The sequence below is a fragment of the Amblyomma mixtum genome, chromosome 3 (genome assembly GCF_055824585.1).
Source record: "Amblyomma mixtum isolate Tamu chromosome 3, ASM5582458v1, whole genome shotgun sequence".
NCBI lineage: Eukaryota > Metazoa > Arthropoda > Arachnida > Ixodida > Ixodidae > Amblyomma > Amblyomma mixtum.
Window position 1 is genome coordinate 134,316,721 of NC_143014.1, and position 13,062 is coordinate 134,329,782.

The following is a 13,062-nucleotide window of genomic DNA, read 5'->3' on the forward strand; positions in this document are numbered from 1 at the left end:
ACGAGAAAACTCTGTAGCACTACAGCTCCAGAGCCCGCTAGTATAGCTGCCCTGCTGGCGGGGCGCAGTGGTGTTTTTGGCGCGGCACCCGCACGTACCTAAAGGTGGCGTCGTCTGGCGCCGACGTGTACTTCTTCTGGGAGCCGTCGAGCGTGTCATCGAAAGGGTAGTTCGCCACCAAAGCGCCACCGTGGAAATTCGCCGACAGCACAAACGGCAGCGACAGGATCCACTCCATCACAGCCTTCGTCTCGGGCTGAACCTGCGGACGCGTGTGAGCGCACGCTATACTTCAACGGCTTTTTTGGTTCAGTCGCAGAACGACACATAAATGTATTATCTGCCAGTGCACGGAGTCAAAGTTAAAAACCTGCCACGAATATAGTTTACGTTTTTTTTAAAGGCTGGTGTACACCCATGTCATGCCAGATGTACAGGCGCACGTGTTTAATGCAAGTCGATTTTCGGTAAACGTATATGTAGTCGCTGTTATCTCTACACAAGCTTATTTCCCTGCAGTCTCGCGCCTGACTGCAAAGTGCCCTCGCTCTCTTCACAAGCATCAACTCTTGGAGATGCATGCCATCATCTTCCCTTCAGCGAACATTGGCTATAAGCAAAGCATAGTTTAGAAGCAGAGTTTGTTCCTGGTCTCTATAGCTTGGGGAAATGACCATGCACGCAGTGCGTTCCCGCTCTTCGACAGCGAGGTATATATCTTCGCGAGAGCGTTTTCCGCCAGCATGCCCTGTGCTCGCACATCGTCATCCCTGCTCCAGCATGCATGGACGAATATTAACTTATGCCCTTTGGTGGTGAGTTGAACGCAATATATATTTCCCAGTTTATAATCCCGTTGAAGAATTGCTTCTTGTAATTGGTTTTCATGTCATTTACAAGCGTAATAGCTGTTGCTTTGTTTTTGAAGCGGTTGGTTTGCGCACTGTGCAGTGTTTTCAACGGATGGGGAGGCGCCTCGCTAGGTAGCCACGAAGTAGACAAGACGAAGGTGTACGTCCTCTTTATACTACTTCTCACAATCTCGCAGCGACCAGACAAGCACTAAGCTGACTACTACAGATGTTGGCGGCCCCGCGGTCAGCCAGCCGAAATTCTGCCAAGCATCTGGGTACCATGACAACATGCCGCCACTATGAACACACTCGAAGCATTTCGCGATTTTGAGCTAACCGCTCTGCCATATTCGCCCCAAGTGCGGCCATGAGAACTCCTTGAACTGCTTCCTTGCGTAAACCTTAACGCTCCCATCCTCTTTCCAGCAATGCAGCCAGTAGACACAAACATACCATATAGCACTTGTAGTACGTACCGGATGTGAGAGCTCCCCCTTGAAGAGGTGGTCTGGCTTGATCCTTCGGAGGCCCTTGTCCCGCAGGATGCGCTCCAAATCGGGAAAGTCCCGGTTCAGATCGACACCCATGGCGTTGGCACGACCGCTCACCCAGTCTTCGCGAGCAGACTGTATAGGCAACAGGGCACAGCAACCGTGAGATCTCTGCTTAGGCTTCGCTTCCTTCTATAGCGCACTCTACCAGCTCCGGTCATAGCGCTTAGTAATGGCATCGCTCTGCCCCTTTCCCGAAAATGCCTGTCGTTGAGATTCTGTCTAGACTGACAGGCATGGCAGCCACGCTGGAACCAGTGACGAAGGTTGCTGTACCAACGCACATGCCGGTCCTCGGGAATGGAACAAGGACTGCTGTCTTAAGAAAAAGCACGCAAGGTAATAGGTTGACGCAGTTTTGGTCTAGCATACAGCAACTCGCAAGGCTTTTACAGATGCACGGGAGTATTTGGTGCAAAAACTCTCTTCGCGTACATCCTTGACATGCTCGCAGCCATAATTAAACCACACGGAAAGTGCTATTTAATGTCTGCGTCATTTGAAGACAGCGGAAAATCGCTGTTGTGTCTGGCCGCGGGAGACTGAGCCCAGGACGGACTGCACGGCAGGCGTCTTATAGTATAATAAACAGCTCACCCTGGCCGCGGTGTCCCACCCGTCAGGGTTCATGCTGGGCATGATGTGGATGCGCGTTGAGTTCAGCAGCGCGGACACCTCTTGGTCTCCTTCTCGGTATTGGCGGCAAAGGTACCAGGCCAGCGCCAGCATCAGCTCACGGCCCAACACCTCGTTGCCGTGCATGTTGGCCACGTACTTGGTCTCAGGCTCCACTGCGCAAGGACACGAATATGACGAGTGGTCAGCCTTGAGTACTCGCGGCGACCAGCCACGCGCACAAGGGGGGCCAAAGTCAGCCTAGTAGGAGCGAAATTCTTGTGGATTTTCCCACACATCCTGTTTGTAAACGGCCACACTATGGTTCAGTCAGCAAGTGATCAGCGCCAGCGCTCTAGAAGAGCGGCCATGGCGAGGCCGTGGACTTAACTCGCCAATTTTTTTACAAAATGTGCAATGATTTGTCAGTGTGAAGACGATAGGATACAAAGAATAACGACACTTCGATCGATTTAGACCTTGAAGAAAACGTGAGCACGCAGTTTGCGTGAGACGAAAAAAGAGCAGACCCAAGATAACTTGTGAACAGCATTGTGAACATCGTAATATTCAGCGAAACATTCGCGAAGCCATCGAAATTTTTCGATTAAATGAAGTGAGCGCATTTCCTTTTTAAAAAGCATGCAAGGAGAACAGAAAGAAAAAGGGAACCAAGACTCGATCCCCCACAGCTGATCCTCCATTAAGGTAAATGCCATTTCACGTCTCGACGGCAGAAAAAGGAAATTTATACCTCGCCCCGTGTAGTCAATCATATGTTTTGGCACTGCCTCTATTTTTTTATTTTTTTTTTTGCCGTCAACGTGACCATGAAATTTCAAAACATTCAGACGGTAGTACACAGTACATTCACTTATTTACTCTTGACGCTGAAGAAGCATTTGACTCATCTTTGTTCGTTTCGTTACTTATGTTTATGCGACGGCCGAGTGATTTAGTGCTTTCCAAGATTACAAGTGACTACTGCTGTAATACAGATGCACTCTTAGCGCCAAATGAAACGCGAACGCAGCTGAAACGGGACCAGCAAGGCAATGGATGTATTAGCTGATGGATACTTAGCATTACCGCACTTGACTTACACTTCGATGGTGTAAAGACCACGGCGAAGTGTTGATGGACCTTGTCTTTACCACCTAATATTCTGTCTCTCTGTCTTTGCGTTTCAATTACTTTCTTCGTGTTTCATTTGGCGCTGATGGTACAAAACAGATCACATCTTTCCTTTGTGTATGGTGCCTAGGTAAACGTACATTATGCGACGTTAAGTTGCACCTGCCCAACTATGGGATGCTGGTCTTATAGCCCTGCCACGTTATAACCTTGACTCATATGTTACACATCAGAATCTTCATATATTACGATTCACTCTCTTCCTTCAACTCTGACGGTGAACATGGAAAACCCGGATGATGATGAAGCTGTAACCGCATGAAGCGATGTTTCCTTGCGACGCGATGTACGATGGCGACGGCCTTCGCTAGGGCGACCCACATGGAGCGAACTTGCGCTGCGGATTTTGAGCGGCGCGGCGGAACGCGGACGCACCGCCGCTGTGCCGCACCACAAGAGGCGGAAAACGGGCGGCTGCCGCCAAACCGCTGCCGACAAAAACAAAAGATTTGTAAGCTTACTCTAAAGCCATTGTTTATTGGAGGGTGCATTCTCACCTTTTAGTTCAGCGTATGCTATCTGCCCTCTCCACTCCACCCCCACTCGGTTTGACCCTGCGCGCCGAGCCACCGGCAGCTGCTGCTAGCAGAGACGCAAAAATAGACTCAGCCTATAGTAGCGCCATCTGGTTCTCGGGACAGGAACCATTATTGAAAACAAACCGGCTCTCCTTTTAAGCCTAGAAGTGGTAGAATCGTCACTCTAAACAAAAAAATAAGGCAAATTTATCACTTATAAGTTTTATTATAGGCAAGGCGAGACGAAGCGAAAGACCGGTGCTCCATTTACGGCCAGTGAACGCAGTGTAAAAGGCAGCAACAACGAGAATTCAGTGCAAAGCGAGGGGTCCGGCTTCGAAAGGCGCCGCCATGTTTGTCGCCGCGCGCGGGCGGAAGCTAGATGCGGGAAGAGAGCGCCCTCATTGGTCCGCGCTGACAGCTCGCATTCGCCGCTTCCGGTGAGCGGCTGACCGCCGGGCGAACGTATCTAGCACTGCTTGGTCGGCGGCGAACGGCCGCCGGCGGCCAAGCGGCCGCCGCCGGGCGGCCGTACGCAGGTTTTCCGCGAGAAAACCGCTCCATGTGGGTCGGGCTTATACGTACGCACGAAGCGATGAGACTTGGAGGTAGAGCGGTGCGTTTCAGCAGTGTTGCTCGGTAGCGGCTAAAATTGATAAATTGGTTTTTTTGAGGAAAGGAAATGGCGCAGTATCTGTCTCACATATATCTGCGGACACCTGAACCGCGCCGTAAGGGAAGGGAGGGAAGTAGGAGTGAAAGAAGAAAGAGAGAAAGAGGTGCCGTAGTGGAGGTCCCCGGAATAATTTAGACCACCTGGGGATCTTTAACGTGCACTGACATCGCACAGCACACGGGCGCCTCTTGCGTGCGGCTATTGCGACCGATTCAGTAATCAGTGACTTCGCGTTATCAGACCAATAGAACTGCGCTAGTACCCAGCTTTTAAGACTTTAAATAGCATGAAATACAACAAAAGCGACGCTGGAAATCGTTTTTTGGTTATACACTGTAATTTAAAAAAATATATATATAGACCTGAGAAACACTTTGCAGTGGCGCCTAACTGCATTACTGAGGTGCTGATGCTTACTACAGCACCCTTTCCTGTAGCATTGCTACTACCAGGCTTTCATCAACTGTCTAGATGTATGGGTGATGACAAAATAAGTGTCGGAAGATTGTTCGCTGAAACAGCGCTAGAAAACGAACTTCGCTCTCAAAATGGATCGTAAGTTGCGTCCCCGTAAAGCCTTCTGCTATTGCCTATTCTCGCGAGCCGTTTCCGAGAGATGGACTCCCAACCGAGCGAGGGCTTCGTGCGGTGCGTCGCCGCGATCTACCGCCTCATGCGGTTTACAAGCGACAAGACGGCTGGCTTTTGTGCCGGTAAATGTATTTCGTTCATAAGCAAAGCGTTCAGATGTTCGTGGCACTATGCTTGTCGCTCGAACAACCAAATTTCCCAAGAGAGTTTGCAAACAAACGAGCTTGCACCTCATTTGTTTGCAAACTTCGTCACTGAAAAAGCCCACCAATTCCATTTCGAGGTCCTGTCACCTCACTGTGCAAAACTCCCAGGCCGCCGCTCCCTCGACGCCGGCACGAGAAAGTTTCCGTGACGTTCGTGTAATGATTCGCATCGCGGACCTTCGACCGAACTGCCGTCCACGGCGCTATGGCAACGCTGTCCACAGTCCTTTTCCCAGCGGGGAACGCACCGTCGGCGGCCGCCGGTCTCCGCTTCGCGCGCCGGCGAAGACAATGGCTGCCACCGAAGACGGACGAAACAAGGAACGCGCTCTATTTCGGGGGACGCTTTTTATTCCTTCCCTGTTCGCCTCCAGCCAACAGTTCGCGGGATGGTGCAGTAACGCTGCAGCAGCTGCCGCTGACCGGCCGCGCGAGTGGGCAGGGCGCGGCTCGGACGCATCGCGAAGCCGTTGTAAATACACAAGCCTGCAGCGCGGACACGGACACAAGACAAGAACTACGGCCGGGTTGACTTTTAGTTAAAATTAATTTTTATCTTCTCGCATCGGTTTTATATCACAGCGGTTCGTTATTTCCTGCCCGCCTGCTGCTCATGCGTTCTTTGCCATGAAAAAAGAAAAAAACTGTAGTTGGAAGTCGGTGCTGCGTCCTGCCGTCTCGACTGTTGTCCCGGTATGTGCTGAGAACTATTCCAGAACAGTATACTTTATCGCTAAACACTCATACCGCGAAAACAGTTGCTGACGTATCGTGAAGTTCAGCTCAGCTGCGATTAAAAATGGTAAGATTGCACTTCATTAAATGCTCTATTTACTTCGTAAAAACGTGTTGCGCCATTTCAGTTGCCGAAGATGTACCTGTAGCCCACTGCTGCTGCTTAACCGTCACAAAACCGAGGCCTTGAGACAATCGAGCTCAGCAGCGGTAGGTAGGCGAACTCCGCTCCGCCGCATAAAAATAAAGTGTAGTTAAAATAAGTAAGCAAAAAAAAAAACGGCAACGATCACCGCCACCTCTTTTCTAGCTGCGGGCCCATAGTCCGCAAGCCTCAATCACGTGACGCAGACGGCACATCGCCATTGGTCAAAAGGCGATCACATGATCTCGGAGTGGCGTCGCCTACAAAGAATACAGGTACTATAAACAGACGCCGTAAACTTCGCAAAATTTAGCCAGTACAACTGTGTATCACTGTGAAGAACACAAATACGCTCTGCAAGCGAGTTCGTCGAAAGCACGTGAAATGGGTGTTTGTTATGTCAAACCAGTTCGTTGCCCTCCATCGTCCCTCACTGAAAGAGTGAGAGCGAAATGGGGCCGTCGGAGGCTGGATATATATCAAGGCTACCCCTGCGTACGGATAGCTTTGCGAGCCCTGGCCTTGATTGACTGACGCCAGCCCCAACTTCCGCAACATTGCGCGGTTGTGATGAAGTTGAGTGCAAACAATCCTGTCCATCGTACTCGAACAATAGTTCGAGGTTTGTTTTGTGTCTCGGAGACAGTGATTGCCCACGTCGTGCGCAAAGAACAATCATTTTACGTTGGCTTCGACAGTGATCCATCACCGGCCTTTTGGACGCACATTCCGACACGACGGCGTATGTTATCTGCACCGGCAAACTGTACAAACGAAAATGATTCATTTGATAAAAACGACATTGAAATAAACGTGCGAAGCCTGCGGTAGATAATTTAAATGAACGAGCCACAGCAACGTGCGTTCATAACAACGCGAAAAAAAAATGTAGGCAAGAACTAAACAGGCAGCGCATTTTGAGAACTACAGGTAAGTGGATCGAACGAGGCTGAATCTACGAGGACCCCATACAGGGTGTTAAAAATTACAGAGACTTTTCGAAAACACAGAATGAACAGTCTGCGAAAGCACTTTTGCAAGTAGGCTATGCTTCCAGGCGGACACAAAGTGTGAGGATAATGGTAGTCATCATCATCATCTTAATTACCTAAAATCAGTTAATATACATTTCAGCTGCTGCAGTTAGAGCTCATATTTACATCGGAAACGTAGAAGTGGTGCTGTTCCCAGACTACTCTATTTGGCAGATCTGCCCTACCGCGCACGTGTTCCGAAATATTCGGCTCGTAATTTTCAACTCATTCCACCTAACTGAGCATTCAAGGCGGTGGCGACCAACGCGAAATTCCTCCCCACAGTGACGCAGTTGTTGAGCATGGCGTTTCTTCAATTCCACTAGTCGATAGTGAAAGAGGAACAGTTATCAGCCTCACCTGTTCCTCCACGCCATTAGCAGATGGAACGCCAAGTGCAACAGCTGCGTCATGCCAGGAGGAATTTCGATCCATGCGCAATTACACGGGTTGTGCGGAATACTTGAAGGCGAATATCTTGGCACACACGAGTTCTACCAAATGGAGCGGTCTAGGAATGCGATCGCCTTTTAAACCTGCACGTGAACTCCAATGTCCAAAAAATTTATCTTGATTTTATATTAGGCGATCGACGAGGACAGTTATCCGCTCACTTTGTGCCCGCCTGGCCGTATATAACCTTCGTGCGAAACCTGCTTTCGTGTACTGCCGATTGTGCATAAAAAAAATCCAGAAAGTCTCAATTTGAACACCCTGTACTCAAGGTCCCGTCGTGACGTTGAGTAGAGCAACTGCGATCCGTATGCACATGCTTGGTTATCAGTCACTGAAATAGACGTCTTTCGGTACAGGTATAGAGAATGCTCATCACGGACAGCTAGTGGGTGGCGGAAATGAAGGAGCAGCTATTTAAAGTCCGCTTATAAGAACGATGCATGATCGTATAAAACAAAATGGATTTAGACGCTGCGCCATAAACAAGACGAACGCGTAGCACATACGTGCGCTAAAGTGTAGTAAAGCGCTCGGCCAGCTGTGGCTAAGAGATTGCTGCATTTATCTCCCCAAGGCAAGACGCAAAACGTGTCTGAAACCAAGAATGTCTGAAACTCTTTGTCCTTGAAACTGTTGACTAACGTGACTCTTCCCTTACATTGAAAATGCATCAGGTTTTGACTTCCGCTTTCACAAACGTACGTTGTTTCGCTGCGTTCCAGCTTCTGAAGACACATTTTTATCGTATCCAGTAGATCTCTTGAGCCCGTCTTCCGTGACAGGCTTTAATGATTTTCCGGCCACGCTGAAGGCGCGAGGAAAAACAAGCCTTTTCCAAAAAGATATACAGTTGACTAAAGAGGACGTTTGGGCGTGCTGGTATTCCATAGTTAAGACAGGATGTAGCGCAACACAGAAAGGACAGTGGACGAAGAGAGGAGACATCGACAAGCGCTTGTCCTTGACGCCTCCCTTCGTCCACTGTCGTTTCTGTGTTGCGCTACATCCTGTCTTCAATAATAATAATAATAAAAAAACATACAAGCCCAACGGGTTTCCTTCAGATCCATGTATCGTAGGGCGCCTGTAGCACATGAAAAAGGAGCCACGCTGCATGACCCGGTGGGCTGTATATTTTTGACGAAAGCTGCATACCTCAGTACTTTGATGCTGTGACGACACAAGCGAGACATAAGTGCAGCCATAATGAATCGAGTTACTTCACATCGTAGGTCTGCTTACGGCGAGGCTTAGCGGAACGAGCGTACCGAGGATAAAGACGAGACGCCGAGTGCCGCAAGCAGCTTCGATATCAGCTGCGTATACGCGGCGCATATGGCAGTAAGAGACCCCCCCCCGAAATAAAGTCGGCAATATGGCGCCCATCATGGCTGCTCAGAGTAATTCGCCTGTAGGCTAGCGTAGCTGTTTGACCGAAGGGAGAGGAAACGAAGTAGCAATTAAAAGGCGGACCCAGCGTGAAATTCCTGGTTGCTGGCAGGTGCCTCCGTGAAATGGTATTAACCCTGACGCCATCACAACTGGTCTACGCCATTGATTCGAGGGCCATGGAAGAGGGGTATTTGCCGCCGCTGCGGTTTTGAGTTGTATCCGACTATCGTGGAATAGTCAGATACGAATCAAGAATGAAGTGGCAAATGACGGTCAAAGGAGGCCCTCCAGCCAATGGCGTCGACCGGTTTTCGTGACGTCACTCTTAGTCCACTTAAGCTGTGGTTATTCCCCTTGCACCTGAAAGTCCCCGGGGGGTCGCACCAGGGAAACTAAAATGGTTTTTTGAGAAGTCGAGGTTATTCAAAAATGCGAATCAACGGAGCTTCTAGGTAAAGCATGCAAAGTGTTTTTGCGCTAGCATTTGAAATTATGACGTAATCGTCGATTAAAACCGCGACGATGTTCAGGCTTCTCCTCACTGCGTTGGGGAAGTGCGAGGAAACTCATTGTGACGTCATTATCGCCGAAACTTCAGATGCCCGCTGCCTCCGCCTGCATGTTGCTATGCGTTGTCCGATGCAGCGAAACAATGCTTTGTGAGATTCACCTTCGATGGCGTTGGTTTTCTTCCATGAAACAACTGTTTCTTCACTGGAAACGTAGCGCCGTCGTATGTGACGTCATTATCGTGGCCTCTGCCCATCACTGTGCACTGCAGAGAAGCCTCAAAGCCGACGACGCTTTTTTTTTTTGGCGATTACGCCACCATTTCAAATCCTAGGGAAAAACGATTTCGCAAGCTTTACCTGCAGGTTCCACACATTCGGCCAATTTAAACTCCTCGGATTCTGAAAACTCTTCAGTTGCCCTTCAAGCACGAAGTCATAACTATCGCTGGGTGACATTGGCTGGAGGGCCCCCTTTGAGGGGCACCCGCTGCTTCCTTCTTGAGTTGTATCAGACTATGCAAGCCCACAAATGGAGGAAAATGATGTGCTCGTTATGGCATACATGACGGAAGCCAACAGCCACCGAAATCAAGGTGCATTGGGGATGTATTTTTTTTATTTTAGCTTTTCATCAATGGGAGATTAATAAAAGCACAAGAAATAACAAACACATGTCGCCGGTGGGATCGAACCCACTACATCCGAATTTCGCGTCCGGTGCTCTACCAACTAAGCTACGGCGACGGCTGTCCAATCTGCTTCTTTCGGTGGTATTCATGTGTAGTGTAACCGAACCTTGAGAGTGGAAACGTAAAGGAAATTGTATGGAAGTTTATAGGAAATTGAGTTGTGTTGTGTTGTGTTGGATTTAGTGGCGCATTAGCCATAAATGATATTGAGGGAGATAGGGGAGGAAAGAAACGATGCAGGAACCACAACCGGCGCCACGCACATCAAAACCACATGCTGCTCGTTTCTCCTCCCTTTAACTAAGTGGAAAGAACGCGTACAAGGAGCTGTTTTGGAGATGAAGTTATCAGTTTGATGGGGCAGTTGTGTTCCTTGAAACGGTTCTGAGTGCCTCGTTTGAGCGAAACGCGCACGTCCGCTCCTGATATTTGGAAGTGCAGTCCAGAACTTCTATTTGTGACCTATTGTAAACTGTTGAAACAGACAATAAAGAAAAAAAAATGTGCCTCCATGGCCTATAGGGTAGCGTGTCTGACCCGCGACCCAACGGTTACAGGCTCGATTCCAATCTAATTACCCCTATTTTTCTTTTCAGCGCAATACATTTACTTTACATTCCTAGATGTCGTAATGAGGCTTGAGTCATGTTGCGACCGTAAACTCACAATTTAGCTAATGTTTTATTCACTTTCCACAGCTCCACGCGTGACGTCATGACCCTCTCGACCAATTCGTATTTCTTCGACACGCCGACTACGGCGCCGGGTTCTCTGCTGAACGGTACCCTAAACACTATCCCGTTAAAACGCAGCCACAGAGACACTATTTGATGTCTTCGAAGCCTCGGAGGTTTTGACGCCTCCGTCCAGCGCAACCCCGTCTGCACTACACAAGACAACCAAAAATTCTGGGGACACTTTAAGAGTATGTTGTAATAGCTTTAATGGGTCCCTTCAGCTGCCTGGGGTCCTCTTTGCGTATCACTTCGCAGACACGGGCACTGTCGGGCAAGACCTTCCTTTAAACAAGTCGAACAAGCGCGCCTCTTTGGCCTGTAAGGGCCAGCGTGTTTGACTCGTCATCCAAGGCGCACGCTGTCGCGTAGAAAAGAAAATGCCGGTATTTCGAAGTTGAATGGCTGAATCGCCCGCTTTATTTGTGGCGTATAGAGCGCCGGCAGTGAACGCTGTTCTCTTTCCCTATGGACCTGCTGCTCCGCGTCTCCACTCATTCTGCGTGGAAACCGAACTCGTCTGCTCAAAAGTAAAGCCCTTCTATGGTCGCTGTCACAGAAAACGCTGAGGGGGCTTTACCCACAAGCTGCGTGCGACTATTCAGCGCGTGTGTTAAAGGGATCATCAAGCAGCTCTCGAGTGTACTTAGAAAGCAGAGTATTCAACTAACCCACGAGCCATTTTCAACCCTCGGACATTCATTCTCACGAGTGAAAAGAGAAGGAGTGGTTCATCAGCAGTGATGCACTGGTTGTCCCTGCATCGACTAGAAGAAAAGCTTCCTTGATTTCGACAACACAAAAATAATGTCCGAAAATGCGGAGCTGAATGCAGCGCCGAACGACACTGCGAAAGGCACTAACTTCTTTTTTTACATAAAGGCGCATACAAACGCGTGAAGCCATCAAGATCTGCCAAACGCGTACGCCTATGACATATGGCTGAACGCAACAATGCCTAAAATTTGCCGCTACGGAAGGCACCGAACCGGTGCCGAAACCTCGATGATCTCTCGCAGGCTACACGACTGGAATAGTCTGGTGATAAAAAACTCGGCTTCTTGCTGTGTGGTATTTTGAACTATTTATCGTTAGCGGAAGCTAACTGCAGCTTTCTCTATGCTGTTGAGTTGTTACGCCGTGGAATGTGCTGTTCGCTCGCAGAAAAACAGCGACCTCAGTTTACACTTCTTTTTGAACGACGAAGAGATGCGAAAAGTGTATTTGCAAGCCATGCAAAGAGCAAAGTGGCAGTTGGGAAGTGCTGACAAGGTCTGCGCTGAGCACTTTATCAGCGGTAATTAAGTACAGCGCTTTTTCCGCGCCATGATAGTGTTAAGACGCGTCTTTGAACAGCCAGGTTAGGAGCTCTTGCTTGTTCTGTCATTGTGCTGAACGAATCCGACTCGAATCATGACCGTCACACGCTCGGATGGCGATACTTCAAGTATGGCTAACGCGCAATTTCGTGCAGATTCTTCGGAGAGCGCAATGCCGTTACATTCCGCTGAGAGGCCCGACTGGAAAGGGCGCTGGCCAACCGGATTTTTCGGCAAATGAAAAATTTAGCGAAACTTTAAGACAAGCACGAAGAAAAGACGGGCACCGCACCACAAGTCCAAGGTTGCTGTGCTTACCCCTATATACTATTTTCAATACGTTATCCTCACTGGAAAATCATTGAAAGGGGGCGCTTTGAAAATGCGAAAGTCGGGTCACGAAATCGGCCGTAAAAAACACGGTTGGGGGAGCAGAGTTTTCTTAATAAAGCTTCGTATACAGAAGATAATTCAGATAAAATATATGTACGTGAATGAGAAGACACACAACGCGGAGACTCTACGTATTCTGGGATTCAGCTTGTGCACTCTCACAACTGGCAGACCTGATCATGCAGGGTTACTCTATTATTTTACTGAAAGCTGCATATATGATGTCTAAATGTTTAATTAAAATTACAAAAAGGTTATCCCTGCGTTTATTTTGAACGTTTCAGAAACGTTTCAAAACATAAATTAAAATCAATGGATTAATATTTGACCGAAACAAAAAAGTAACATTCTTTTAACGTTTCGGTGCTACCGGGCGACCTTGATGTGAGTGATAAAAGTCAGTGAGGAAAATCTTTAAACTGACTTTATACGACGTTTGTCAGCAACT

The 13,062-nt window shown here is 48.7% G+C and overlaps 1 protein-coding gene across 1 annotated transcript in view; it reads right to left on the minus strand.

The window, feature by feature from the left end:
• LOC149351996 (carboxypeptidase D-like) overlaps positions 1–13,062 on the minus strand; it is a 47,174-nt gene that overhangs the window by 18,781 nt on the left and 15,331 nt on the right. Inside the window, exons 2-4 of the mRNA XM_089581225.1 lie at positions 2,003–2,196; positions 1,331–1,480; positions 99–262 (exon numbers count right to left, since the gene is read on the minus strand). Of these exons, the coding sequence (XP_089437351.1) occupies positions 99–262; positions 1,331–1,480; positions 2,003–2,196 (508 nt within the window). The remainder of the gene's footprint in view (positions 1–98; positions 263–1,330; positions 1,481–2,002; positions 2,197–13,062) is intronic.